General features: G+C 47.0%; 1 protein-coding gene across 1 annotated transcript in view; it reads left to right on the top strand.

The window, feature by feature from the left end:
• Positions 1-373: 373 nt before the first annotated feature.
• Positions 374-26,225, top strand: part of LOC146197170 (cytochrome P450 4V2-like) — a 29,993-nt gene continuing 4,141 nt past the window's right edge. Inside the window, exons 1-8 of the mRNA XM_084596446.1 lie at positions 374-693; positions 9,238-9,356; positions 10,005-10,090; positions 13,084-13,283; positions 15,926-15,995; positions 17,258-17,384; positions 22,307-22,513; positions 25,368-25,541. Of these exons, the coding sequence (XP_084452572.1) occupies positions 447-693; positions 9,238-9,356; positions 10,005-10,090; positions 13,084-13,283; positions 15,926-15,995; positions 17,258-17,384; positions 22,307-22,513; positions 25,368-25,541 (1,230 nt within the window). The 5' untranslated portion in view covers positions 374-446. The remainder of the gene's footprint in view (positions 694-9,237; positions 9,357-10,004; positions 10,091-13,083; positions 13,284-15,925; positions 15,996-17,257; positions 17,385-22,306; positions 22,514-25,367; positions 25,542-26,225) is intronic.

The raw sequence follows: 26,225 nt of genomic DNA, 5'->3' as shown, positions 1-26,225 counted from the left end.
GTACTCCTCTCAGAGCTTTTAACTGCTGACCTTGACCATAAGTGCCCGATGCACCTGACGGTAGCTTAGTATGCCCGCGAAGTCTTTTAAGAGTATTGCGCCACCTATCTCATAGGTTTATCGCAGTCAGGCTCATGACGGTTGTGTCGAATTCGTCGAGCGTAACTAAGCGACTCTGCAAGGTCAGCCAGCATGCATTGTAGTTGAAAAGCATTCGGCAGGAAAAGTTTTCGCTGCGCGCCGCCCCGAACGTCTTCCGTGCACTTCGTCACTCACGCTGCCGATGAGATAATGAGTTTCGGACCTCTCTAAAGGAAAAAAACTTGAAAAAGCACCCGTTGAGAGAAACGGACAACGGACAGGTTCGGCACTCACACGCTAAGAGCTCTTTGCGAACACTGTGTGTACATATAGACATTACCCGGAGCCGTTCATTCGCCTGAGCGATGGATGTGGCGTGGCGTGTCGGCGATCTGCGCGATCGGCTGCCGGTGAACGTGGCTCATCTGCTCGTGGCATTCTTCGTTGCCTCGCTTGTGGCGTTTGCATGGAACCACGTGACCATGCTCATCCGTGCCTGGAGGATGCTGAGGAAGGTTCCCGGGCCTCCGGACTTGCTGCCCATGGTATATGTAGTGGGATTGAAGAACGCCATCTCCAAACAGACGTCAACTCCGGAAGAGTTCAAACTCCGTAAGCCTGCTTATAATTTCAAATGTGGTTTTGAATTACGAAACGAGTGACGTGCGTCGTAGTTTGAAGCTTTTAAAAACGCCTCAGCAGTTATATACCTAAAAAAGTATACATTTTTGTTCTGCCCCCAGCAGCTAACACAGGTGTAAGTTAGTGGATGGTGTATGGGGCGAGAGTAAAGAGGCTAGAAAATCAGAATAGAATTAGATTATTTGAGTGACTAATCTGCCCACAAGACTAAGTACGATGACATGCTTGGAAGCCAACACAGAATAAGCACTCGTAATCCGCCAGGAATTGTTAAAGTAGCCACCGAAGCAGAATATATGCTTGAGGAGACCAGATACTTAAGATAGAATTTGGTTATTTGAGTGATCTACCAAGGTGACTATATGGGAGGGCACCCTGGCAAGCTTACACAGGACAAACATTCTTAATTTACCGGGAAGTGGGTTATAGTCGCCAGTAACAAAGTCACCCGCTAACGTCATCCGAAGCAGGCAATATGCTTTTGCAACGTTTGTTTTAAATAATGCTACAAATTCGCGATGTCCTCAAGCATATATGCACGTAGACAATATTTCCATACGTACTTCTTGGTATATAGTTGCGCACCGAGCACATAAAAGACCCTGTCGGAAGCAGCCACCTGCCATAGTCGGAATGCACGAGGTATGCTTCGCGCATTTGTTTGTACCGTACTAAACACTCCTTTCTCAAACCGAATATAACAGAATATAGCTCTATTTCGTGTGTTCTATGAAGCGAAATATATAAGGGCAGTTTGCTGTGCACCACATGCACCTGTCAAGCGTTAACATGCTGCCGTCACCGACGTCCAATGACCCCGTTATTAGGGCAACAAGAAGAAACTAATCGGGCGAGCTATGGAGAGTGTCCATCACATTCCTGCTATGCCACATCTTGGACGGGAGCTGTTTGTCCTCGGTATAGTTAACCCCTTGTGAACAGCGTTCGTCGAAATTCGCGGCTTATCGTTCAATATATATATATATATATATATATATACACGTTTGTGTGTGTGTGCGTGCGTGCGTGCGTGTGTGTGTGTGTGTGTGTGTGTGTGTGTGTGTGTGTGTGTGTGTGTGTGTGTGTGTGTGTGTGTGTGTGATTTGATTTGATTGGTGGGGTTTAACGTCCCAAAGCGACTCAGGCTATGAGAGACGCCGTAGTGGAGGACTCCGAAAATTTCGACCACCTGGGGTTCTTTAACGTGCACTGACATCGCACAGCACACGGGCACCTTGCTTTTCACCTCCATCGAAAAGCGGAAAAGTGTGTGTGTGTGTGTGTGTGTGTGTGTGTGTGTGTGTGTGTGTGTGTGTGTGTGTGTGTGTGTGTGTGTGTGTGTGTGTGTGTGTGTGTGTGTGTGTGTGTGTGTGTGTGTGTGTGTGTGTGTGTGTGTGTGTGTGTGTGTGTGTGTGTGTGTGTGTGTGTGTGTGTGTGTGTGTGTGTGTGTGTGTGTGTGTGTGTGTGTGTGTGAGACACACACGGCGCAGTGGTTACGGCGCTCGACTACTGTTCCCAAAGACGCGGGATCGCATCCCGGCCTCGGCAGCCGCTTTTCGATGCAGGCGAAAAGCAAGGCGCCCGTGTGCTGTGCGATGTCAGTGCACGTTAAAGAACCCCAAGTGGTCGAAATTTTCGGAGTCCTCCACTACGGCGTTTCTCATAGCCTGAGTCACTTGTGGACGTTAAACCACACACACACACACACACACACACACACACACACACACACACACACACACACACACACACACACACACACACACACACACACACACACACACACACACACACACACACACACACACACACACACACACACACACACACACACACACACACACACACACACACACACACACACACACACACACACACACACACACACACACACACACACACACACACACACACACACACACACACACACACACACACACGCACGCGCACGCGCGCACACACACACACACACACACACGCACGCGCGCACACACACACGCACACGCGCGCGCACACACACACACACGCACACACGCACGCACGTACACTCACATATATTCTTCCCCTGAAATCGCATGCCATTAGCCGATGCCGCTTCAGCGGTTCATTTACTGGTTTCCCTTAAGATTGGGAGTGGGTCGCGGGAATAGTGAAGTGACCACTCTTTCCAACAACAACGAATGGCCGACTCGGCCTTGCCGAAGGCATCTCACCGACTGCTGTCGCTGCGCACGCATCCAGCGTAGGGAGCCTACATGTTACGCCGCGGCGCAACATGCAGTTTCCCGAGTCCGGCGAGGATGCGACGCGCTCGCGACGTGCCTCTCTCCTAGCGCTGCTTGCCCTTGGCGCCCGTTATCGAGTCTTGTTACATCACCTCGCAGGTGTGCCTTGTATCTCATAGAGTGTCACTCCACACAACGACCAAGCTTGCCAAGCAGACCGGTCTCATTGGCCTCGTTCGCTGCATTATTCAGTGGCTACACCCCTTTCGTGGACTGCATCCTGCTTGTGCCCACAGTACCCTTGTACCCAGAAAAAAAAAAAAAAAAGAAGAAAAAATCTAGCGTTACAAAGTGCACTGCGAGCTCTCTGGAAAAGCTGGATTCCAAGCAGGCTGGATTCGTTTTTGCTTGCGGCGATCCATTTCCTTCTCCTTATTTGCACCTATTCCAAGCCGAATATGCTTTTAGAAACAACGTTGGACGTACCGACAAGCACGTGGGCTTAAACGAAAGATCAGCTTTGGTTCGTAGTAAAATGAAATGAACGCTGACTCTCTCAGAGCTATCTGACGTTCTCTCAGAGCTTTCAACTGCTGGCCTTGACCGTAAATTCCCAATGAGCCTAACGCGAGCGAAGTATACCTGCGAATTTCTTTACAAGTGCTGCACCGCCTATCTCATAGGTTTATCGCTGTCGTTCGGTTTCCAAAAGGCCCGCTGATTTGCCCTTCACTCAGAGCTTTCAACTCCTGGCCTTGACCATAAATTCCCAATGAGCCTAACGCGAGCGAAGTATACCTGCGAATTCTTTTACAAGTGCTGCACCGCCTATCTCATAGGTTTATCGCTGTCGTTCGGTTTCCAAAAGGCCCGCTGATTTGCCCTTCACTCAGAGCTTTCAACCTTGACCATAAATTTCCGATGCACCTAAGGACAGCTAAGTATACCCGCGAAGCTCTTCACGAGTGCTGCACCGCCTATCTCACAGATTTATCGCTGCCAGGCTCATGACAATTGTGTCGAATTCGCCAAGCATATATAACTAAGCGACTCCGCAAGCTCAGCAAGCTCAGCAAGTATTGTAGACATCGGTCCACTGTAACTCATGCGTCAGATGAAATAAGGGGTTGCGGACGTCTAGAAGGACGAAACTTGAAATAGCTCTCGTTGAGAGAAGCAGATAGGTTCGGATCCCATGTGTGAAGGGCCATTTGCAAACAGAGCGCGCATATTGAGACTGCCCGGAGTCATTCATTCGACTGAACTATGGATGTAGCGTGGCATGTCGGCGACCTGCGTGATCGGCTGACGATCAACGTGACTCCCCTACTTGTAGCTTACTTTCTGGTATCTCCGGCGGCGTTCACGTGGAATCACGTGACCATGCTCATCTGTGCCTGGAGGGTGGATGTAGCGTGGCATGTCGGCGACCTGCATGATCGGCTGGCGGTCAACGTGACTCTCATACTTGTAGCTTCCTTTGTGGTATCTCCGGTGGCGTTCACGTGGAATCACGTGACCATGCTCATCTGTGCCTGGAGGGTCCTTAGGAAGGTTCCCGGGCCTCCGGACAGGCTGCCCATGGCATTTGTAGCAGGATTGAAGAGTGCCGTTTCCAAACAGATGTCGAATCAGGAGGAGTTTAACCTTCGTAAGCCTGGTCGTATAATTTCAAATGGGGTTTTGACTAAGCCCTTGCTCAACGATTGCAAATTACGAAGCCAGTGATGTGCATTATCATTTGAAGCTTTCAAAAGCACTTCAGCAATTATACACGAAAAAGTATTTTTTGTTCTGCCCCCTATAGTTAACACAGGTCTAAGTTGCGAAATTTTTTACATGATTACAATAGTTTGAGACTGTAGCTTAGGACTGAATTGTATGTAACCACATATTACATTTCTTCAAAGATCAGTGCGACGGGGGTGGAGAGGCCAGAAACTGAGAATAAAATTTGGTTACTTGAGTGATTAATCTACCCAGGAGACTATGCGTGAGGACACGCTGGTAAGCTTACCCAGGATAAGCACTCACCTGGAAGTGTGTAAAAAGTCACTAGTAAAAAAGTCACCCGCTAACGTCATCCGAAGCAGAAAATGTACTTTTTGCAACGTTTTTTTTTTTTTTTTTTTAACTAATGCTACGAGTTCGCCATGACCTCAATCGTACATGCACGTATACTCAATAGCTCCATGCGTACTTCTATGCATATAATTGTGCACAGAGCATCTGAAAGGCTCATTCGGAAGCGTGTAGCAGCCACCTGCTATAGTCGAAATGCACGAGGTATGCTTCATGCACTTGTTTGTACCGCGTCTAAAAATTCTTTCCTCTAACAGAATATACAGCTGTAGTTCGTATATTTTGTAAAGCCAAGTAGGTCAAGGCGACGTTCTGTTGCTACACCAATTGCACCTGCCAAGCGCTAACATGCTGCCCTCCACTTTGCTTCACTGACGTCCAAGGATGCAAAGCTCCTAAAACCGCTAATGCAAAAAAAAAAAAAAAAAATCAGTCCTTATCCACAAAATAAAAGCAAACCTTGTTCATGGTGCATGATAACCTGAGCTGCTTATGCGCAAAAAAGAAAAAGAAAAACGATACAATACAATAAGAGACGTTGTTATTAGAGCAACAAGAAGCAACTAAAGGGAAGAACTATATGAATGGTGTCCATTCCACTCCGACAGGCCACACCTGGAGTGGAAGATGCTTGAATGCGTTCGAGAAAGTACTCTGGGCAGGTAAACCTTTGTGAACAGCATTCATAACAAATTCGCGAAGCATCGTTTATAGACATCGATCAAGCCTGTACACCTACGTTTGACGTCAAAATATTCTCAGTAGACAGCACTTTCGGATCAAAATGTTTGCCATCCTTATCAGGAAACTGTTTGAGGAAAAGGGGAAATGAACGTGCGATTTCTAAATTAGGCCGTACAGTCTCCTGCATTCTCTTTTTTGCAGGAGGTAGTGGGGGTAGCCCTCCTCTCTGCATCCCCCCTAGCAGCGTGCGCATAACCTCGCTTGATCATTATGCACGGCCGTTACAATCCGACAGGAGATTCATGTGTACCTCCACAACGTGTATATTTGGTTTGGTTTAAGGGTTTAACGTTCCAAACCGACTCAGGTTATGAGGGACGCCGGAGTGAAGGACTCTGGAAATTTCGACCCGCTGGGGTTCTTCAACATGCACTGACATCGCGCAGTACACGGTCGCCTTGATTTTCGCCGCCAGCGAAAAGCGGCCGCCGAGGCCGGGATTCAATCCCGCATCCTTATCCTAGTCGAGTGCCGTAACCACTGCATTACCACGGCGGGACATGTATGTATGTATGTATGTATGTATGTATGTATGTATGTATGTATGTATGTATGTATGTATGTATGTATGTATGTATGTATGTATGTATGTATGTATGTATGTATGTATGTATGTATGTATGTATGTATGTATGTATGTATGTATGTATGTATGTATGTATGTATATATGTATGTATGTATGTATGTATGTATGTATGTATGTATGTATGTATGTATGTATGTATGTATGTATGTATGTATGTATGTATGTATGTATGTATGTATGTATGTATGTATGTATGTATGTATGTATGTATGTATGTATCATACATACATGCGGTGCATGAATACAGAGAGCAGGTCAGGCACAGTCAGGCAGTCCGCCTATGTGCATCTATGTGTGTGTTGTGCGCGCGCTGTCTGGATGCATGTACACATTGCATCTGTGGCTCCTCCAGTTACCGGTGATGATAAAATTGAAACTCAACCATGAACATTTAGTCTTGAGAAAAACAGGGTTCCTGCCGAAATGTCGACGAAAAATAAAAAATACAGCTAAAAGCAGAATGAAGCATCCTTAACATATATATATATATATATATATATATATATATATATATATATATATATATATATATATATATATATATATATATATATATATATATATATATAACGGGCGCCCCTGAGAGCGGGCTCAAAAACTGGCAGTGGGCTCGCGAGCTGATATAAGGTTTCCAATTTTGTCTTTCACTAGAATAGAGCTGCACAAAATGCTTTAAATTTCGGCTATTGATAATCGATGGTATGCCGGAAAATTCTGTGCGCGCAAATGTTTTATCATCAGCTGTTTATGAACGCCATTTTTTCGCATTACGGAGTTGAGTGGTTTAAGATAGGAACCGTGAAGCAGTGCAACTTGCCCGTCTGGCCACGATGGGACATTTCGATACTGCTTCACTGCACAGCCCACGTCACATGATGCTAAACTCACTTTCACTTTTTCACAGCTTTCATGCTGCTTTCAGATTCGGTTTCTCGACACCCGCCTTTTATCTCTTTTGATCAATGCGTCTGTTAGACTGACATTTGCTAGATTGCAATAAAAATTACTAGGGACTTTAGCGACTAAAGTAGTGAAAAGCGAAAGCCTAAGTGCCGCATTCTGCTAGCAACTGGCACTAATTAATGAGTAATTATTTACTTAAATAGTCATCAATTAGTTAATAATTCATTCAATAATTGGTCATTAATTAGTAATTTGACATTTACTGACACATGGCCTTATAAGGCACGCATTCGCGCATACAATGGTGTGCTCTGTGATTGGTCGAGGGGTCTATGACGTCATCCCGCCTCGGCTAATCAGAGCTGCTGCAAAAGCGGGACACATTTTGCTCACGATATCATGAGCCATTAAAGGCTTTCGCCTTAAAAGCTAGACCAGCGGACCAGCCTGCTTGAGAAATTTCGGCCCTCCACTGCTCCACTGCTCCTCTTTCTCCCCCTCTAGCCAGATGAAAAGTGATCAGATTATAAGCAAAATGCAGCGAAAATCGCGAGAACAATTTTTAATGCTGTAGCACTAGAATCCCGCCATTTTCGTCGGTGCTTGTAGGTCGCTAAAATGGCACTGTACAAACATGATATTCTCTTGCAGACAGTTAGCACGCATTAATTTATCTTCCTTTCCTTTTTAAGAGGCTGCTTCCCCCTCCAGGCGGCGCTTAATTGCATTCCGCATCTTATGGGCTTTTTTTTTTTTTTTTTTTTTTGGTGTCACTCGTACATGGTGGGTGGTATTTTGAGCATATTATTTGGACGCTGATAAGATGTGTATTAATTATTAAGCTACCTAAGCTTTTATGCGTAGCTTTTTATCTGCTTTTAGCACACCTCTTCCGGTCGTGAAATTTATAGCAGGAAGCAACGTAACCCATTTGCCCGCCTCAAGCGATGCATGGCTGTGAAGTGAAGGCTAATAAATCAGTCGATGTCGTGTGGTGCTTTCCCTGACCACGTGTCTCCTGAATCTATAGATACTACTCTTGCATACATATTTTGGTTCTCCCATATTTTAGTATAAATTACAATGCAGCGTATTGAGTGGCGAAATAAGAGAAAAAGATTTCAAAATTAGACGGAACATTGCCTCGTGCCCCTCCTGTAGTGCACCCAGTAATGGTATTTTTGGAGAGCTAAGGCTCAGAGGGCAAAATCCAGCCGGCCGCATGACAACGCTTGATGATCGACCTGAATGGCGAATTCGGCCCATTCAAATGCATCTATATTTAGCATTTTTTCCCGCTCGTGAAATTTAAAGCAGGAAGCAATGTAACCCACACTGTTCACCCCAAGCGCAGCATGGCTGTTGAAAGCTAATGAATCGGTAGATATTGCCTGGCGTTTCTCCTTTTCCCGTGTCTCCATCCTGAATCTAGATACTACTCTGGCGTCCATATTTGAACTCTCCAACATTTTAGTACATAACCCAATGCAGCATATGCGTGGCAAAACATGAAAGAGTATGCAAAATCATACGGAGCTTTGCTTTGTTTTTTGTTTCTATCTCCTTTCTTTGCTCGTCCCTTTAGCCGACGTTGCCAAAACAGTGAACCACGTGGACCAGTGCCAAACGTTGTCCGGAATAAATGAATACATAATTTTATAAATAAACAAGTACAGCTTGAGACGAAACAGAAAAGGCTCAGACAAATCACCGTCGCATCTGTATTGAATTTTGTTTGAAAAATTGTCGCTATTTTATTTCTTTCATGTGCAAGCAAGTTAGCCCAGAAAAACAAACAACCTATTAGTTTTATTGGGTTGAACCATTCATCACGTTCGTGGAAAGCGTGCGTGGTTTGTTAGTTCATGCATGAGCTTCCCGGACAGCAGCAAACAGCTTAATGGTGCTAGTTCTCTGAGCTGTTAGTGCTAAATGAGTTTGTCGTTTGTAAGTGACATTCTGGGCCTTCGCAGTTGCTGTGCAGTTCCTGTTAGGCTACATGCGGATTATGGAAACGACGAAGTTGGCGCTGGCCAAAGTCTACATAGGCATATGGCCTTTCGTCGTCATCAATTCGGCGGAAGGCATAGAGGTAAGTAATCACCCCACCATACTGTTCAGTGCACATGGTTAGGCTTACTCGTAACCGAAGTCTTCCCGCTCAAATATGATTTACGTGGAAAAGATGTTGTCGACAGCTGTACTCGGAGATTGGCAAAACAAGAAAAATGACCATGCACAGTGCGGTATAATTGATTGCTTTTCGGATAGCACACCTCATACAACACTTAAATTCGAAAACAAATAAGGCACTAATGTACAGTCAAATTCACTATGCAGAGCTCGGTTCTTCTTTAATTTATTTATTTATTTACAAACATACCGTGTTCAGTCCAAACAGGACACGCTCTGTAAACAGGAATGAAAGAAGCCCCCCCCCCCCCCCCCCCCCCCCCATATTAAGTTATCAAAATAAAGCAATCCACAACCTAAAGAGCACTTACAAGAGACAGTTTGTAACGTAATGAATTAAGCCATGGAACTTATAAGCAACGTTGACGGGTAAAGCAAAAAATATACTGCGAATAAAAGTGCGAGTTCTTTAGAGTAAGGTTAGCCTCAAGCAGCATGCCTGGCAATTGCGCTTAAAATGCGAAAACTTCTTAACAGATGCCAAGATTTGGTGTCTTTAGTTTCTGATTCTGTCATCATGCCAGCTTATGTAATCGTCGCTCTCCAGGTCCTGATGAAAAGCAGCGCATTACTGGACAAAGCCGTGCTCTACAGACTTTTTAACTCTTGGCTTGGAACCGGCCTTCTCACCAGGTAAGCAGCCCCCATTACATACTGTCACGTCCGGCCATCATCCGGTCTCAGCTGGAATTCAGGGGACGAAACTTCCTAACAATATTTTTTTTCTTATTGATTCGATCTCTTAAGCTTCAAAAAATTGAATAAGCCAGCCAGTTAGCCAATAAATAAAAATTCTCGAGCGATCTCATTGATTAGTATGTGATTATTCAAATATTCACTAAATATATCAATAGGTGGAACATTTAGCCAAATCAATACATTAATTAATCGCTTATTTAACAAACGTTGCAGGCTGTAATGGTTCTCCAACGGAAGCCATTGACGACAATTAAGCAGTCGCTGTCGGCAAAAACAACGTGATTAATGCACTGCACGCAACTCGCGCTTATGAAATAAGGTCACCTCTGGGCAGGGCGCTGCGAGTAGCTCACTGGCTGCTCGTTATTATGCCTCACATTCTGTAAGAGGTACGCAAATTCTCTCTAGCAGATAATATCTTCATGGCCATCGCGCGAAACACGACGCAAATTGTGTCTAGTGAAGTCAGCCTGGCTCACGCGCTATATAATTCGAGGAGGTATATATGACAAACATCTTCGGGCCAAATCTGGCGGCCAAGGTCAAGGAATTGGCTCAAGGGAGGAAGCCGGCAGCTAAAAGGGTTGGATAATGACTTCTGCTGACACTTTCCTGGTTTTCGTTCGATGCTCGCTTAAGGCAGTGATGTCGTCAAAGGGTTCCTAGGAGGTGGGCACTCGATCGACAAGAGGGCAAGGACTATATTCCCTATAGCTAACGTCTAAAGACGTGCCTGTGTCGGTTCTTGTTAACTTTTTTTTGTTATATATAAAGTGTGTGAACGTATGTAGCATCTTCCGAACAGTCACTTCAAAGGGTGGCGCATTACACCAAAGATGGAACGGTCACCGTTTCGAGTTATGACCACAAATTTAAGAAAGAGGCAAATAAATTACTAGTCAGGTTTCGAAACGTATCGAGGCTTCTAAGTAGTTCCTTTGTGTCTCATTATTTGCTGTGTCTTACAATAAACATGACTATACTCCGTGTTCCTGATCCTGGTGTTAACGCGACGCTGTTGGGGTTCGTTCGAATAAGTGTATAGTTCACTTAAAAAAACACCTCTCCTGTCTCCACTTGCTGTCTGACTAATGTTCACAAGGAGAAAGACAAAAACATTCAGAGGTTTAATTCTATGAAACCTATAGCTATCCCAGCGTAAGCTCTCTTAAGCATGGTTACGTGATCACACGGGCGTTTCTTCTCTATGCGTGATTCCCGCACTTCGTAAGGTTCTGCCTCGAGCCGACCTCAATTTCTCTTCACTGCTACTTCTCGGCGAGCTATATCAACTGGATGATCAGACTCAGTTTAACGCCTGTGCTGAAGCGTTGACGCATACGGACCGGCACGTCCCTCATCCATGGCGAGACTGAGCAACCAAGCATCGGCGAATCAAGATGCGGCCTCTCTGCTCGGCACCAGAGTCGCATCTCCTTGCGGCTTGTTTTCCCCAAGTCGCATGTTGTCGTCCTCCTTTCTCTCCGGGCCCTCCTTGTAGCTGCTTGTGTCCGTTGTTTCTTCAAGCCCCGCTTGTCTCTAAGAAGACGCGTGGCCGTTCCGGAGATCCGCCGCCGCTCCGAGACATGGACCACGGCCAGCGATGTCACCACCCCAGGGACTCGCGCGCGCGCGGCAGGGACGCACGTTCACCTCGCTCTTCGCCGTCCTCAAGGCGCCACCCTGCAAACCCCATCTGCGCTGCTTTACGTTGAGGTGGCGTTCGCCTGTGGTCACAAACTGGGCGCACCACGCACAAACATGAGCCGTCCCTGCGCCGTTCTCGAAGCCCGTTTCGGGGAGTCCGCCCGCAACTCTTTAACTGTGACTTCAGGAATCAGCGCAGAGACGTTGGTTCGCTTCTTCATTTGGTATATACTGTACGCGGGTAAACATAATACAAATTGATTTTGTAATAGCGACAGGGTATCTCGCGGCGCAAAGCAGATATAAATGCAGATCGGGAACAGGTGGGGTCCCGATATTCAGTCATCGACATCCGGTGGTCAACCTGTTTGTAGTCCGCATTTGAGCCGATGTTTCTGCCAGAGGCGTGCAGGAAACGGCAAATCAAGGACAGGTGTCCCCCGTCCAACTCGCAGGCTAAAGTGGGAAATAAATGCAGAGCGTTGTCGGATCTGAGCATGGGCGCGGAACGGAATGTGCATAAGGTATCGACATAGGTGGCGTATGTCGGCTCGCGTGTGAGATGCGGCACTAACACAACATTGACATGGGAACATATTTGGGCGTTCAAGGTGCAGGGATCGAACTTAATTTTCCTGTGCTTTCATTTAAACCTGACGACACTGCTTTGAATTTATAGATAAGAAACGACTCTCTAATTTCGCGCTCATGATTTCTTTTAAAACCAGATTCGAGAATAGTGGCTGAAATCTGGTCAAATGAATGACCGGGTAGTTGAACATGCTTTGATAGAGGCAGGTGTGGAAGTGATTGAACATGGGCTCTGTGATTATTAAAGCGCAATCTAAACGGGGTTTCAGTTTGTCCTACATATTGTTGGTTACATACGGTGCATTGCAGTAGGTAAATGACGTTTGAAGTATCGCAGGTGAAGTCACCGTGAATGTTAAAACGAAACTTTGACCGAGTGCTATGGGCGCTCTGTGATGTGGTCATGTGGGGACACACTTTACACCTGTTCTTATTACAAGGATGGCAGCCTATGAGTTCCGGAGAATGCGTTATGAGCATGCATTCGCGCATACTGTGGTGGTGCTCTGTGATTGGTCGAGACCTCTATGACGTCATCCCGCCTCGGCCAATCAGGGCCACCGCAAAAGCGGGACACATTTTGTTCACGACAGCATGAGCCATTAAAGGCTTTCGCCTTAATACAACTGAAGTGAATTATGCGTGCAGAGTGATGAAATGACGCTTCGCCGTGCCTTCTTGAAATGCAGCCCAAAGCGGAAGTGGCGCGGCCGGCGCAAGCTGCTCACTCCTGCGTTCCACTTCAAGCTACTGGACGACTTCGTGCCGGTGATGACGGAGCATGCGCGCTCTTTCGTGAACCACCTGCACGCGCTCACTCAGCGTCAGCCCCGGAAGCCTCTGGACGTCGTGCCGCTCGTTTCCTGCTGCACGTTGGACGTCATCTGCGGTACGCAGACCTCTTGCATGTCTCGCTTTGCTGTACAGCGACGGCTGCAAATGCCTAAACAATCGAGGTTGCCGCCTGTTAGCGAATTATTTGATGGAAGGAGGTTGAAGAGGAGAAGGGATAAAGCGCTTGGGAGCGTTCAAGAGAACGTAAAATGCCAGTTTTTGCGCCAGTGTGGAGAGACCAAGTGAAAGGGAGTGGTGCGGAAAATAGCGGAAACTCTACTTCTCCCATGCCAAACTTGAAGGTCATCTGGCGGCAAAGTACACCGTACGCCGAACATTTGACGTTGAAGCGGCGCAGCGGAGGTGTGTCCATGACGTCATAGCACCTGACTAGCCGCGCCTCCCCTTGCAGGGGCGATGCGTGGGTCATTCGCCGCTCGCTCGGCTCGCGGTTACGCGGCAGGGATGTGTCCGTGACGAAATACCACGTCACTTGCCACGCCTCCTAATTTGGGATAGTGTAGCTTGGAGGCCAAGCAGCGACAAGCCATCCGCCGGGCGGTTGAAGCTGCAAGGAGGCAGTACCACCTTGTTAGCCTTTAGTCGCGGAGGCTCCGGCCCGCGTCGTCCAGGCCTGTGTGCCGGGTGCGGGCCGGAGCCTCCGCAACTAACAATAAAGGTGATATCCAGCCATTCATCCCCACTGCAGGTGCGCTGTGCGGAACCAGCGAGGCTGGCTCTAACCATAATTAAAAAAAGCTTCAACTCTGCTTAACGAGCTTTAGTCGAGTTTATTAAACACAGCTATTTTTTTATTCCACAACTCGCTCAGTGGTGCTGGGTGCATTTCTGGGGAATCGCTAGCGCAAACAGATAGCTCGAAGTGTAAGTTTGCAGCAGGATGTCCGCCCTTTAACGATTATTACATCCTCTGTTTCGGAGACGCAATGGTGAAATGGGCATGGCGGGAACCGTTTGCAAAAATTGATCGACCGTCAAATAGAGTTCTACCTGTTGCGAAACTCAGCCAAACAAACTCGGCTTGTCTCGGGAGGGCCTGCAGTTCTTCCGATGCAAATTAGAGCCTTCCAACGGCGGATGAAGGGGCTGTTACATCTGCTCGCCTCCTGAAAAACAGCGAATGCATTTGATTCACCTGGTAACATAGCGAAGATACAGATGTACAAAGGGCTTTATTACCCAGTCGTCACAAATGACTTTTACGTTTGCGATTCGATAGTGCCAACCTGCCGTCGAAACGAAAAAAAAAAATGTACCACTTCCCAAAATGGTCACTTCTGTGAGCTACTAATATTTCATAAGACACTGCGTATGCTGCCTGTTTGCGATGAAATTTAGTGGGTAAAAACAACGTTATTTCGCTTTCGCTCTTAACTTATCTGAATAATCGATTTTTACATTCTTCGTGTTGATAATTTATGTTGTTGTGACGAATGTCGCCTATATTAAAGTTTTGTTTCGGGGTTAGACGAAAGAAAAATCTGTTCTTCTTCAAGCAATGCATCGCCACCTCTGGCCACTCAAATGCTTATGGTAAAGGTGCATACGCACCGGCAGACCCTTCGTTGCGTGCTGCCAAACTGAGTTGAGAACAGCGTAACCTCATCGACAACCAGACGACAAAATTATTTGTAATCAAGACCGTCTCGAAGATCGTTTCTCTCCAAGGCTCCTCACACAGCCGGTCTCGCACTTTTCCCAGCACACAGTAGTGTTGAGTGCTTCTTGGCTCGGTGCACTTCGCGTTGGAAGCCGAAAAGGCAGAAAAAAAAAATAGTCTGTTTACCAGATATAGTTTGGCTGCTCTCATTGAGCCACAACAAAGCATGCATGCGAAAATGCCTCCGCAACGGCGTTGCCAACAAACGACGACTGTTCCACTAAGTCGCACTGAATTAATTAATTAATTAATTAATTATTATATAAATGTAAGAGATAGTGTGTGAGGGGCGACCAGCAGCTCCCTCGCTGCCCTGATAGCCGCTGAGCCTAACATGCTTCCAATCGAAGCTGTGACAGGCTGCACCTCGGAACTGGCCGGCGCTGTAACAAATGTAATACTCTGGCCTCTGCTTTACAGTTTACTCGCATCTGATAAAATCAAGTTACAACAGCAGCGGCACGGCTGTGAGGCGAAGTTTATTTGCACCACAGTTATCACTTCGCCATGAAACTCATAATTTATTAAAAGTCATCAACAATGATTTAATTTTGATGCTCCTCTGTCCTATGACTTACTACTTTCGCGAGTAACAAAGTTTAGCACTTTTTTTTTCATGACGCCGGCGTAAAGAATCAAGGCTGGTTTCATTTCGATGCTCGGTGGCGAGCACTCTTTCCTCGGAGGGAAGATGGACAGTCTTGTTATATACATGTTTACGACAATTCCGTTTCGATACCTCAGTCGTAAGCACTATTTTCCCAGCTTGAAGCAGCGCAAGAGGTTTGCCACCGCCTGCTGCTTGCCTCGTACGCTCGTACATTTTTTCCAAGCTGCGCTGCGCGCTCGCAATGTGTTATGGGATAGTCTGAAAAGGGTCTGATACACGTTTTGAGGATGAACAATAGACGGGGAAATAGCGCAGTAAACTGCATTATTAGTGGGGACGTAGGAGCTATTCATGCTATGTTTCCTGCTGTGCAATCCACTGCATCAGTTTGTTTTCTTCCTTGCAGAGACTGCTATGGGGGTGTCCGTGCATGCTCAGGAAGATGCCGATTCTCCTTACGTGAGAGCAGTCAAAGTGTAAGCTGCTTACTGCCATTCCCCTGCGTTTTGGCCCCACCGCGTCTCCACGGCGGACACACTTAAACATGCAGGACGCACAATGGCACCGATAGTAATAAAGGTTGAATAATTGGTATGCACTCATTTATTAGCTCGATTTCATGGCGTGTCAGAAATGAAAACGTATTACGCAAATTTAAATCCTGAATTCTTTAAGAGTTCCGGCCGCATGATGCTGTGTGAGCAGTCCCAAAAGCTTTGATCATGGAGTGACTGGATTATTATCTCTGTAATCTGTTCATTAACGTTCGAGATGCGCACGCCTAGACAACATTAACAAGAAGGTGAATATGTGCACAAAATAACGATGCCAGAAGTAGACGTCAGTGCCCGTATTTGACGCATGGAGGTCAATCAATCGCTCAGACGATTGACCGACCGACCAACCAACCAACCATATAAATATCCGTTTGATTGATTGACCGGTTGGTCTATCAATAATACTCAAGTGATTATTCGATAAACCAATCAATTAAATTTAAAGTGCTGCCCAATCGGTCACTCGATTCATCAGTCAATCACTCCATCAATCCATCTATCAATTAACCCGATTTTAAGTGCTGCCCGCTCGAGGCACTCTTGTTTCTAAAGAGCGTTTGTTCATTTTTTTTAGCACATGTAGATACCGATATACTCCAACTATTAAGACTAAAATGAAGGAGCTTGGGGCGAATTAGTATATTAACGCGAGACGTACCGACTAGAAGGCGGTATTTCTCGATAACTGCACTGTAAAAATATAATTCTTGGCCCCTTTACCTGCAAGTAAGAAGCTTCGCGCTCTCTTTATCTGCGTGTGGTCACACAGGACAGCCAGCCAGCCCGTCAGGGTAGCCGGCCTGTGTACCCTTCCCTGGTACCGACTTAGTGCTGTGGCTGTTGATCCTGCGTTTCTTGTACTTTCTGTTCCTCTTTCTCTCAACAGAACTGAGGTAGACAAAGAGCTTGGCAGAGCACTCTCTTCCCAACGCTTAAATGGACATGAAATCAGTTTTGGGCGTGGGCTAGCAAAAGACAGATGAATCGTTTAGGACCTCCCTTCGATCCAGCGTTCACTGAGGGGCTTACGTTTCCTGAACGTTTTCTGGGACGAGCTGCTGTTTTTGCCTGTCCTTATCATAATGATAGTAAAACACTGGCGCTTTGCCCAGACGAAGCATAGGAGGTTGCCAGACAATATCTTTCAGCGACCGGCACTCTGATTGACGTCTCGCTTGCAGCGTGTCCGGCTCGTTCTTGGAGCGCTTCGTCAGCCCCTGGAAGTGGGTGGACTCGCTATTCTTCAACAACCCAGCCGGCTGGGAAGTCAAGCGAAACGTCGACTACCTGCACAGCTTCACCGAAAGGGTAGGTCCATAGTTCGTCGTTTCCGCGCCCAATGGCAGACACTAGATTTCCTTTATGCACTTGGCGCAGGTAATGTTTATCTATCCCCAACAGGGAACATATGAAGTTTTTCTGAATTTCTTGTTTTGTTTTATCCGTGTGTCAAGAGCATCTGGCGTTGATACGTGCACGGAAATAAAAGTGGGAATTCGAAGAAAAGAAACGTAACGGTTATAGTGTGCAAGCTTGAGAAGGAAATTTTTCTCGTGTATGATAAAAAAATCGGGAGGGATATAACCTTATTTAAACCTGGTTACATAACGAGCGAAAGCACTCACCGCGGTGTTTGCGGTTGCCTACGATATACCGGTTGGACGGGGTACTACTGTCTTGGAAGCAGGTGTACTTGCACAGGCGAGACCGAGAGGGCGCCGCTGGCGCGCAGCGTGGCGTTTTCGAAAACGTAAACGTTAAGCAAATTTGCTAGGTTAAGATACTTGGACAGTCGGTATTGGATATAGAGATCTCCATCATATGCGTCGCTGCTTACGAGGGGATTCCAGGCAACTGGGCTGCTAACAGTCTCGTCCGAGATATCTACACCCGGCCTTCAGTCCATGGTCCCGTTGGCCGTGGCTGCAGTAACAGCGCGGCGAGCCAGCCATTGCTGGCGCTCCGGGCAGGGGTCCAGCAGGGCGGCCTCCCAATCTTGCATGCAGGGGTGGGGGAGAGGGCTTAAAGAAGGGGTAACTTGGCATGCCCAAACCATGTGGTAGAGCGTTGCCCGCTCACCGCAATGTGGGCAGTCAGGGGAATAAAGGGAGGGGTACCAGAGGTTTAGTAGAAATGGTGTAATAAAGGTATCAGTTTGCAGGCGGCGGTAAGTTGCTGCTTCTTGAGTAGACAGGGTGGGAGAAGGGGGCGGTGATGTACGGCGAGACAGCCTGTAGTGTTCAAGCAGTTCTGTGTATGTAAGGATCGGGGAGGCATATGTGTGGTCCGGGAGAGGGGAGGCTCGGGGAAGGAGCGCGCGAAGGTGTCGATGGGCAGCTTCATTGCCGGGCATCGACTGGTGTCCCGGAATCCAGATCACACTGATCATTTTCGGAGGATTAGCTTCGAGGATTCGGCGGTTGGCGGCACCGATGCGTCCGCGAAGATAGTTACGGCAGGCGGTGCGGGAATCAGACATGATGGTAGCTTGTGCATTAGTGGCGGCGGCCAAAGCGATGGCTGCTTCTTCGGCAGTACTCGGTTCGGTGATGCGGAGAGAGGCATAGTTGAGGAGAGTGCCCGCTGGAGATGTCACGGTAATGGCCATATGTCCGTTAACAGGGTCAGCAGCGTCTACGTACAGATTATTCGGTTGGCTGTCCCATATTCGAGAGAGGTGAGTGGCTCTTGCGCCTGTCGGCGGTCTTGGTGATGCATGCATGTGCTTAGAGAGAGGTTTGACGGTAATGGCTCGGCAGATATTCTGTGGCAGATCTTCGCGGTTTGGGTGGTATAGGGCGGGGCAATATTGAGAGTATGAAGGACATGTCTTCCAGTAGACGAGGCCGCTAAGCGGACAAGTTGCGCCAGGCGATGTGCTTCATGTAACTCTTCAATGGTGTTATGAACGCCAAGTTGGAATAAGCGGTCAGTAGACGGGCATTGGGGAAGCCCCAGGGCTGTCTTGACCTCTTTTCTGATAAGAGTGTTCAACCGATTGAGCTTCGATCTGATTACGAAGCGGAAGGTATGGCGTGCCGTATAGGTAATGCGGGCGATAATGAATGCGTTGACCAGCTGCAGTGCGTCTCGCTCCCTAATGCCGTAGTTTCGACGTTTAGCTCGTTGAAACATTCGTATAATTTGGTCGGTAGTGTTGACTGATGATTGAATGATTGAGAGTAGAGGAATGGGAGCCGCCGTTAGGGATAGCGAGGCCAAGGATCTTGATCTCCGGCTTCACGTCTATCATTTGGCCGTCCAGGATGACTTCAATTGGCGAGGTGGCACTGTAAGGGGGATGTCGCCGACAGTCAACAATAAGAATTTCCGATTTCTCAGGGGCACAGGCAAGGCCACGAGAAGCGGCATAGGCACTGACCAGGTCTGTCGCCGCTTGGAGGTTGTCTTGAATTTAACCTTCATTACCATGGGCAGTCTAAATGATCACATCGTCCGCGTAGATGGCGTGTCGAACTCCCGGAAGGCTGTTGAGCTTATTGGGAAGGTCCTTCATAATGAGGTTGAAAAGTAGTGGTGAAAGTATCGCGCCTTGAGGTGTGTCCCTAGGGCCCAGACTGATGGGTGTAGAAGTAGCTCCGTCCACATTAAGGATCGCTTTCGCAATTCAACTAGGGTTAACTAGAGCTCAACCACAGCCAACTTTTTTTTAATTGGTTCATAGGAAAGGAAATGCGCTGTACATATCACACTTGTTCTGTGGAAACCTGAACCGCACCGTAAGGAAATGGAGGAATTTGTGTGTGAAAGCGGAAAGCATGGCGCAACCACGAGGGAAATTGGTGCCACGACGAAATCGCTGCATCGCGGCTAATGAAGCTTTCGCTTCAAAAGTATTGCTGCGCACCGGTGGTGCAGTGGTTAAGGTGCCGGACTACTGTGCCGTAGAACCCGGGTTCGATCCTGATCGCCAGAGGCTGCTTTTCGATGGGGGTGAACGAAGAGGCATCCGTGTGCTATGCGATGTCAGTGCGCGGTACAGATCCCCAGGTGGTCGAAGCTGTCGTTGTTGTTGTTGTGGCTGTAGAAAGAAGGAAAAGAAAATGAATGGGCCTGCTACTGGCTCTGTAGCTGAGCCACCTCCGCTGCCTCGTGCGGACAGAAGAAAGCAGAGAAGAAAGAAAAAGAAGGGGGAGAGAAAGACGCGCGACGCAACAGCCGTCGCCCACCACCTAAGCGGTGGCGGGTGCAATGACGGCCTACAACAGATAAAAATTCGGTGGCTGGCTAGCCCCCGCCGCAAGCGGCCTTGACTTACCGTCCCAGCCCCGTAGGGCCAGGATCAGCCACCCTTCACCCCCTCCAAGTCGAAGTTACTCCGCGTATCATGGCAACCATTTCTCTTTCTCCGCTTTTACACCCACCTTCCTCCCTCCCGTTACGGCGCAGTTCAGGTGCCCACATATGTGATAGATACTGCGCCTTTATTTTCCTGTGAACCAATGATTATATTAAAAACTGAAAAATGGCAATGGCTTAGCTCAGCTATGCCAGGATATACATAGCGAGAGGTAAGTTTCCCTGGCTCAGCTTGCAGTTGTCATAGTGTTTAGCAATAAGAGACGTTGGGTATACACATCTTTTATTCATTTTGCGTGACAGAGACGAAGATGGCCCGATGATCTGTGAAGTAGCATGCAGCAGTCTCAATTTTGTCTTTACAGTATTTAGATTTGGTAGTCTCCAAACGCAGTATCATACATTTGGTAACTCACCGGTGTGAAGTCAATTAGGTACCACCGTCGCTTACCCAACACATATATCCAAACGGATTGTTCCCAAAGTCTTTTTCAAATGTACGGGTCGCAGATGCATTTTCGGAAACTCAAATGGAGTGATCAGTCACACGACGTGTTTTCACAACCTCTTCTGTTGGTTCTCATTGACTGAAGTCTTCCACATGCCCTATCTCGGCGGCTATGCGCCGATTATTACGTTCGCACGCGCAGCTGCTCGTGCACGTGGAGTAGGAGAAAGAGAATGAGGAAGAGACGCGCGTGAAGCCGGCGCTCTTCGCTAATGGGATTTCTCTTTTTTGCTTTTTTTTCGGTTCCCCGGCTGACAAAGAGGCTGGTTGGAAACTTGTTTTTTTTTATCGGTGCTTTCTGCTGTAAAATGCACATTATTTTATTGTCTTCTCAATGTGTGCTGTATTTTGGCCTTCAGCCGGGATTTTGTGCTTTTACCTTGACACAAGTGCTGTGTCATTGCAATTATGTTAAGCCCACGCGCTGCCTCCCGCATCCCCCTGATAACTTAACTGCTCTCTTCATTTCTCCGACCATAAAGCTTCCTTCATGACAGTGAAGAACTGTTAGTATAGTGTTTCTTCGAGGAATACGTGTGAAAAACTAAAAGAAATGGTCTGTAATTGTACATACATGGCTCGAAATCTTTGCCTCAACCTATTGAAAAGGTGAAACAGCTGATGAGCTGCGCTCAAATTTTGCATTAGGAAGTAACGTAATCGTTGGCAATTTTTTTTCTTCCAGTTCTTTTTTTTTCCCTTTGTCGGAACACGACAGCGGCTAGAACACGGCGGATGGAGGAAAGCAACAACCGCAACCGCACGTGCGCACGTAAACACGCGCTGGAATGTAGCGCGGAGCAGACGACATGGGTTTCAGTGCAGCGTGGAGCAGACGACGCGACCGCGCTGCGCGGAGATTTTGCCAAAGTCTCCATGGAGGACGCTGACCGGTGCAGCACCCCCTGGCTCAGATTGTCTCCCCTATGCGCTCTGATGTCATGCGCAGCGCACCTGTTGCTCCCTTCCGGTTTCTGCGTATGCGCACTACTGGCCTGTAGAGGAGGTGGTTGCTAAGAAGCGGTGGTGAGAGCGGTGAAACCATGGCTAGTGCACTCTACCACGGTGAAAATGGGTGCCATGGCGAAATCGCTGTGTCGCGGCCAATGTAGCTTTCGCTACAAAAAGAAGAGGGAGAGAGAAAGAAGCGCGTTGAAAAAGCCGTCGTCCGCCATCGAAACGGCAGTGAGTGTAATGACGGCTTACAATAGCTACAACTACCGGTGGCAGGTGAACCCCCGCGGGGGTATCGCATTCACAGTCCCTTAGGGCCAGTAGCAGCCACTACCTCTCATCCCCTTTCGCTCGAATCACTAGCTTCAAGCCATGCTTAAAACCCCTCATTTTTATATTTGATTTGACTGAATCGACGTCTGTGAAATGTTCCCTTCCTTATCCGCAGATCATCCAGTCCCGCAAAAGAGAGTACCTGGAAAATGAGTCGCTCATCGTGACCGCTGCTGAAGCACCCGGAAAGGAGCCGGACACGAGCTACCAGTACGGCGGCAAGAGGCTCGCCTTCCTCGACATCCTGCTCATGAGCCATCTGAGGGACCCAAGCTTCACTGAGGAGGGCATCCGGGAGGAAGTGGACACCTTCATGTTCGAGGTGAAAAGTACAGAAAGAAGACAGCGACATCGTTCACAGCGCTATACTCCGTTTCATACATCAAGTGCAACACTGCCAAAGCTACAGCTCTTGTTTGCGCTCTCCGCATCCGCGATGAAAAATAGTGCCTGCTCTTGACGAGAGGAAATATTAGTTGCTTTGTCTGGCAAGCTTAATGCATCTTACATTTGCCTCAACTTCATGAAAAGCACCTTTGTTTAGGGAGAAAGGGTCGGATTCGGTGAATTTGTATGTTTTTTATGTCGTTTTCGTTCGTGCCGCGTTTTCGCTGCCCCGCAACATTGCCAGCTGTGCCACTAGATGGCGCTGGCTGCGCCCTCCACGCTGCGCATCTCTTTTTGAGAAAATGGTTCTTCAGTGCGCATTTTTCTACCAGATCCGCACTGCGAAGATGTCTAGGCATGCGAATGAAGTTATTGCAAACGTGTATGCTCGGAATAGAGCCCGTTTCCGCAGGAACCACTCGGCCACATAACGAGCGCGTAGTGATACGCCTCCTGTTTTTTTTTTTCTTGCGGACTACTTGCGTAGCTTTCGCTGCGTTGCACCTGATGTATGAAACGGAGTATAGTTTTAGGCGAGGGGCATTTGGTGGCATCATGGCATTCCCGGTCTCACATGATAAACGCAGGTGCAAAGCAGGCATATACTCAGCTTTGAGTCCCACATTGCCCCACCGCTCACCAACCGCTAAGAGTGCCGTCACGCAATCGATCGCCACTGTGCCATATGAAGTGGGTGGCCCGAAGGAGGAGGAGGAGGAAAAAACTTTATTTGCAGAAGAATTCGAGGCACGCAGGCCTCCTGGGTCTCCGCACGACCCCACTCACGATCTAAACGTTCATATTATGTTTATCCATGACGTATGCGGGCTTCAGCTATAATTAAACACGCAGCAGAATAAGTGACAACACGTAGGAGGATTTCAGCTATAGTTTTGAAACTGGTAGCGTCTTTGATGCTACTTTGGTACCTCCACTTAAGCGTCTGTTCTTCGCAGCGAGTATTGAAACAAACAAACGTTCTTCAGTTCGCTGTCAATGTTTTGGTGAAGGGACTTCTTTGTAGAATGTAGCTCTAATGCAACCGTTCGCCAAGGTTCATCTGAACCTCGCCGCAGCTCTTCCGCGCGTTAGCTTCTGCGGCTCGCCGCCGGCCGATCCACGAGTCACGTCAGTCTCTAAATCACGTGATCAGCAGCTGTGCCGTGCGTTTCTATTCCGCCTCACCACTGGTTGAAACCAGTGATCTGGCCGCCACATGAGAACTGTTGAACAGTTATATAAGCTGCTTAAAATAATGGAGTAATGACCCATTATTATCTATTTATGAGTCCGACAAAAGAAATCTGTTATTCGTTTTTTCATGTGTCCCGTCTATACTCTGCACTACAATCTCGTTATGATCCTGCTGATGTAGGCCAGGGCAAGGGCTACAGAGTTTACGATCTTTAACTAGACTCAGCCGGGTGAACCCCGCCAATTTTATTCACCTCTGAACGACGGCTACCCGGCTCGAATTGGGAGGACGAGTGCGCGCCTCCGGAAAATGCGAAGAAGGGTCTGTTTACTTACGTGGATACTTACTAATAAGGCATTACTTAATTGTACCTGTTCTGAAATAAATTAAAGAATAGCTGAGTATCAGCTCAAATGTAGAAAATATGCTGCTTTATGATTTCACCCAATAAAGTTCAACTGATATGCTCAGCTACAGCAACAGCGCACTTTTTTCTGTTATGTGCGTTAAATAATTCTATAAAATAATTCTTGCTCTTTGTTATTCGAGTATTTATCGATTTATTTATTATTATCGAAGTTTTGCATACATGCCCACAGATCCAATCAATAAAAAGACACCACTCACTCTAAGTACTGCGAGTACTATTCGCTTGCATATATAGTTGGTTGTATATCGGAGCTGATTGCGTTATGCGATTTAGCATGGCAAAGTGTCGCAGGTGCAACAAGGCCACGATTTCGTTTTTTCTTATCCGACTCTGACAAACGATCGTAGAAATTCAACCATGCATGGTCCACACACACGAATAGTCCACATCGCGCAAATTTGTATAGTCCTGTAATAAGGTAAACAAACTGGTATATAGGGGCGCTTAAACGACTACACAAACGACAACACAAAGCAATGAGTGCAAAATTGCGCTTTTTGCTTTGTGTTGTCGTTTGTGTATTCGTTTAAGCGCACCTATATGCCAGTACGGACCACCAACTAGTCCCATTTAAAGCTTTGCTAAGGTAAACAAAATTTATGGTAAGGAGGGAGCTCCATCTTGCACAATGATTCGTGATTAGCAAGATTGGCTGGGCCATCATATGTAATGACGGTAGTTAATAACTAACAATATATTATAGTGCGAGAGGAAGTCACTAAGTCAGTCGTAATTGACGAGCTCATTTCTTTCCTATATTTATATACTCGCATAACTGATTGACTTCTGCAAATAACGTCTTCTAAGTATTTGATATGGCAAGAGGGATTCTTGCGATATTCTGTACGCCTACCCAATCGAAAAAAACTACGAAACCATGTAAAAAATACGACAGAACATTCTGTAGTTCTGTCGTAAACGTCAGATTTTTCTGTAGTTCTGTAGTACTTTTCTGTAGTTCTGTAGTTTTTCTGTAGTATATTTCTGTTGTCTGTAGTGCTGTAGCACTTTTCTGTTGTAACAAAAGAAATTTCTGATGTTACTACAGAACGTTCTGTTGTCACAACAGGTTCCCGTCAAAAACCGCACAGAAATTCTGTCGTAACAACAGAAAATTTTCTGTTGGTCTTTCCGACTGGGATATTTCGTGCTACAACGACGCAGGGTCATGACACGACAGCCATGGGCATCTCTTTCACCCTCTACCTGCTGGGCTTGTACGAAAACGTACAGGAGAAAGTATACCAGGAACTGGAGGCCATCTTCGGCAGAGACATCGAACGAGCGGCCACCGTTGAAGATCTGCGAAATATGCGTTACTTGGAATGCGTCATCAAGGTAAGGAAACGTGCAGTGAGGCAATGTTGAGAATACTGTGCTAATTAATGCGTAGTTTTAATTCATGCATTGCATTTTTATTTTCCCAATGCGTACGCAGCTGGCGCAAACGCGGAGGAAGCACAGTGAGAAAAATTTATGCCTGAAAAAAGAAATGCCTATACCAAAAATGCTTATGTATAAAGCGGGTCCAGTTTAGGGCATCCGGCACCTAGGAGAAAGCGCGAGGCCAAGCGCTGTCTAAAATTTTTTCCGGTCAAACATGCCTGCCGATTTGTGCGTGACTGAATCTCGCACACACGTACTATATGTTAACGTAACGATGCAGTATAGTAAAAAAAAAAAATGGCTGGATTTTAATGCAGTTAAACCAAACTGTCAAGCGAGAGGTCTTTTTAGAATGGTTTCAATTCATTTGATCTGATTTAGCTTGGCAGTAATTCACCCCTACGACGTATTATTGTAATTCACGCACAAGGTATGCAGTCGCAGACGAGCCTTTGCCAAGCGTTCGTCGGTATTTTGCTGATGGGAGGCCCCTTTATCTATCCGTCGTTTTGGTGCGAAAGCATTCATACGGCAGCCGAACAACGATCGTGTTTATGTATTACTCCCAATTGGCCTTTCAAATCGAGACGTCACAGTGCACGTGTCCTGGCGCGGTTAAATCAGACAGTGGTTTCA

This window comes from Amblyomma maculatum, chromosome 3 (assembly GCF_055883805.1).
Source record: "Amblyomma maculatum isolate TAMU_Amacu chromosome 3, ASM5588380v1, whole genome shotgun sequence".
Classification (NCBI taxonomy): domain Eukaryota; kingdom Metazoa; phylum Arthropoda; class Arachnida; order Ixodida; family Ixodidae; genus Amblyomma; species Amblyomma maculatum.
Note: the sequence above shows the minus strand (reverse complement) of the source record. Positions and strands in the feature narration are given on the sequence as shown.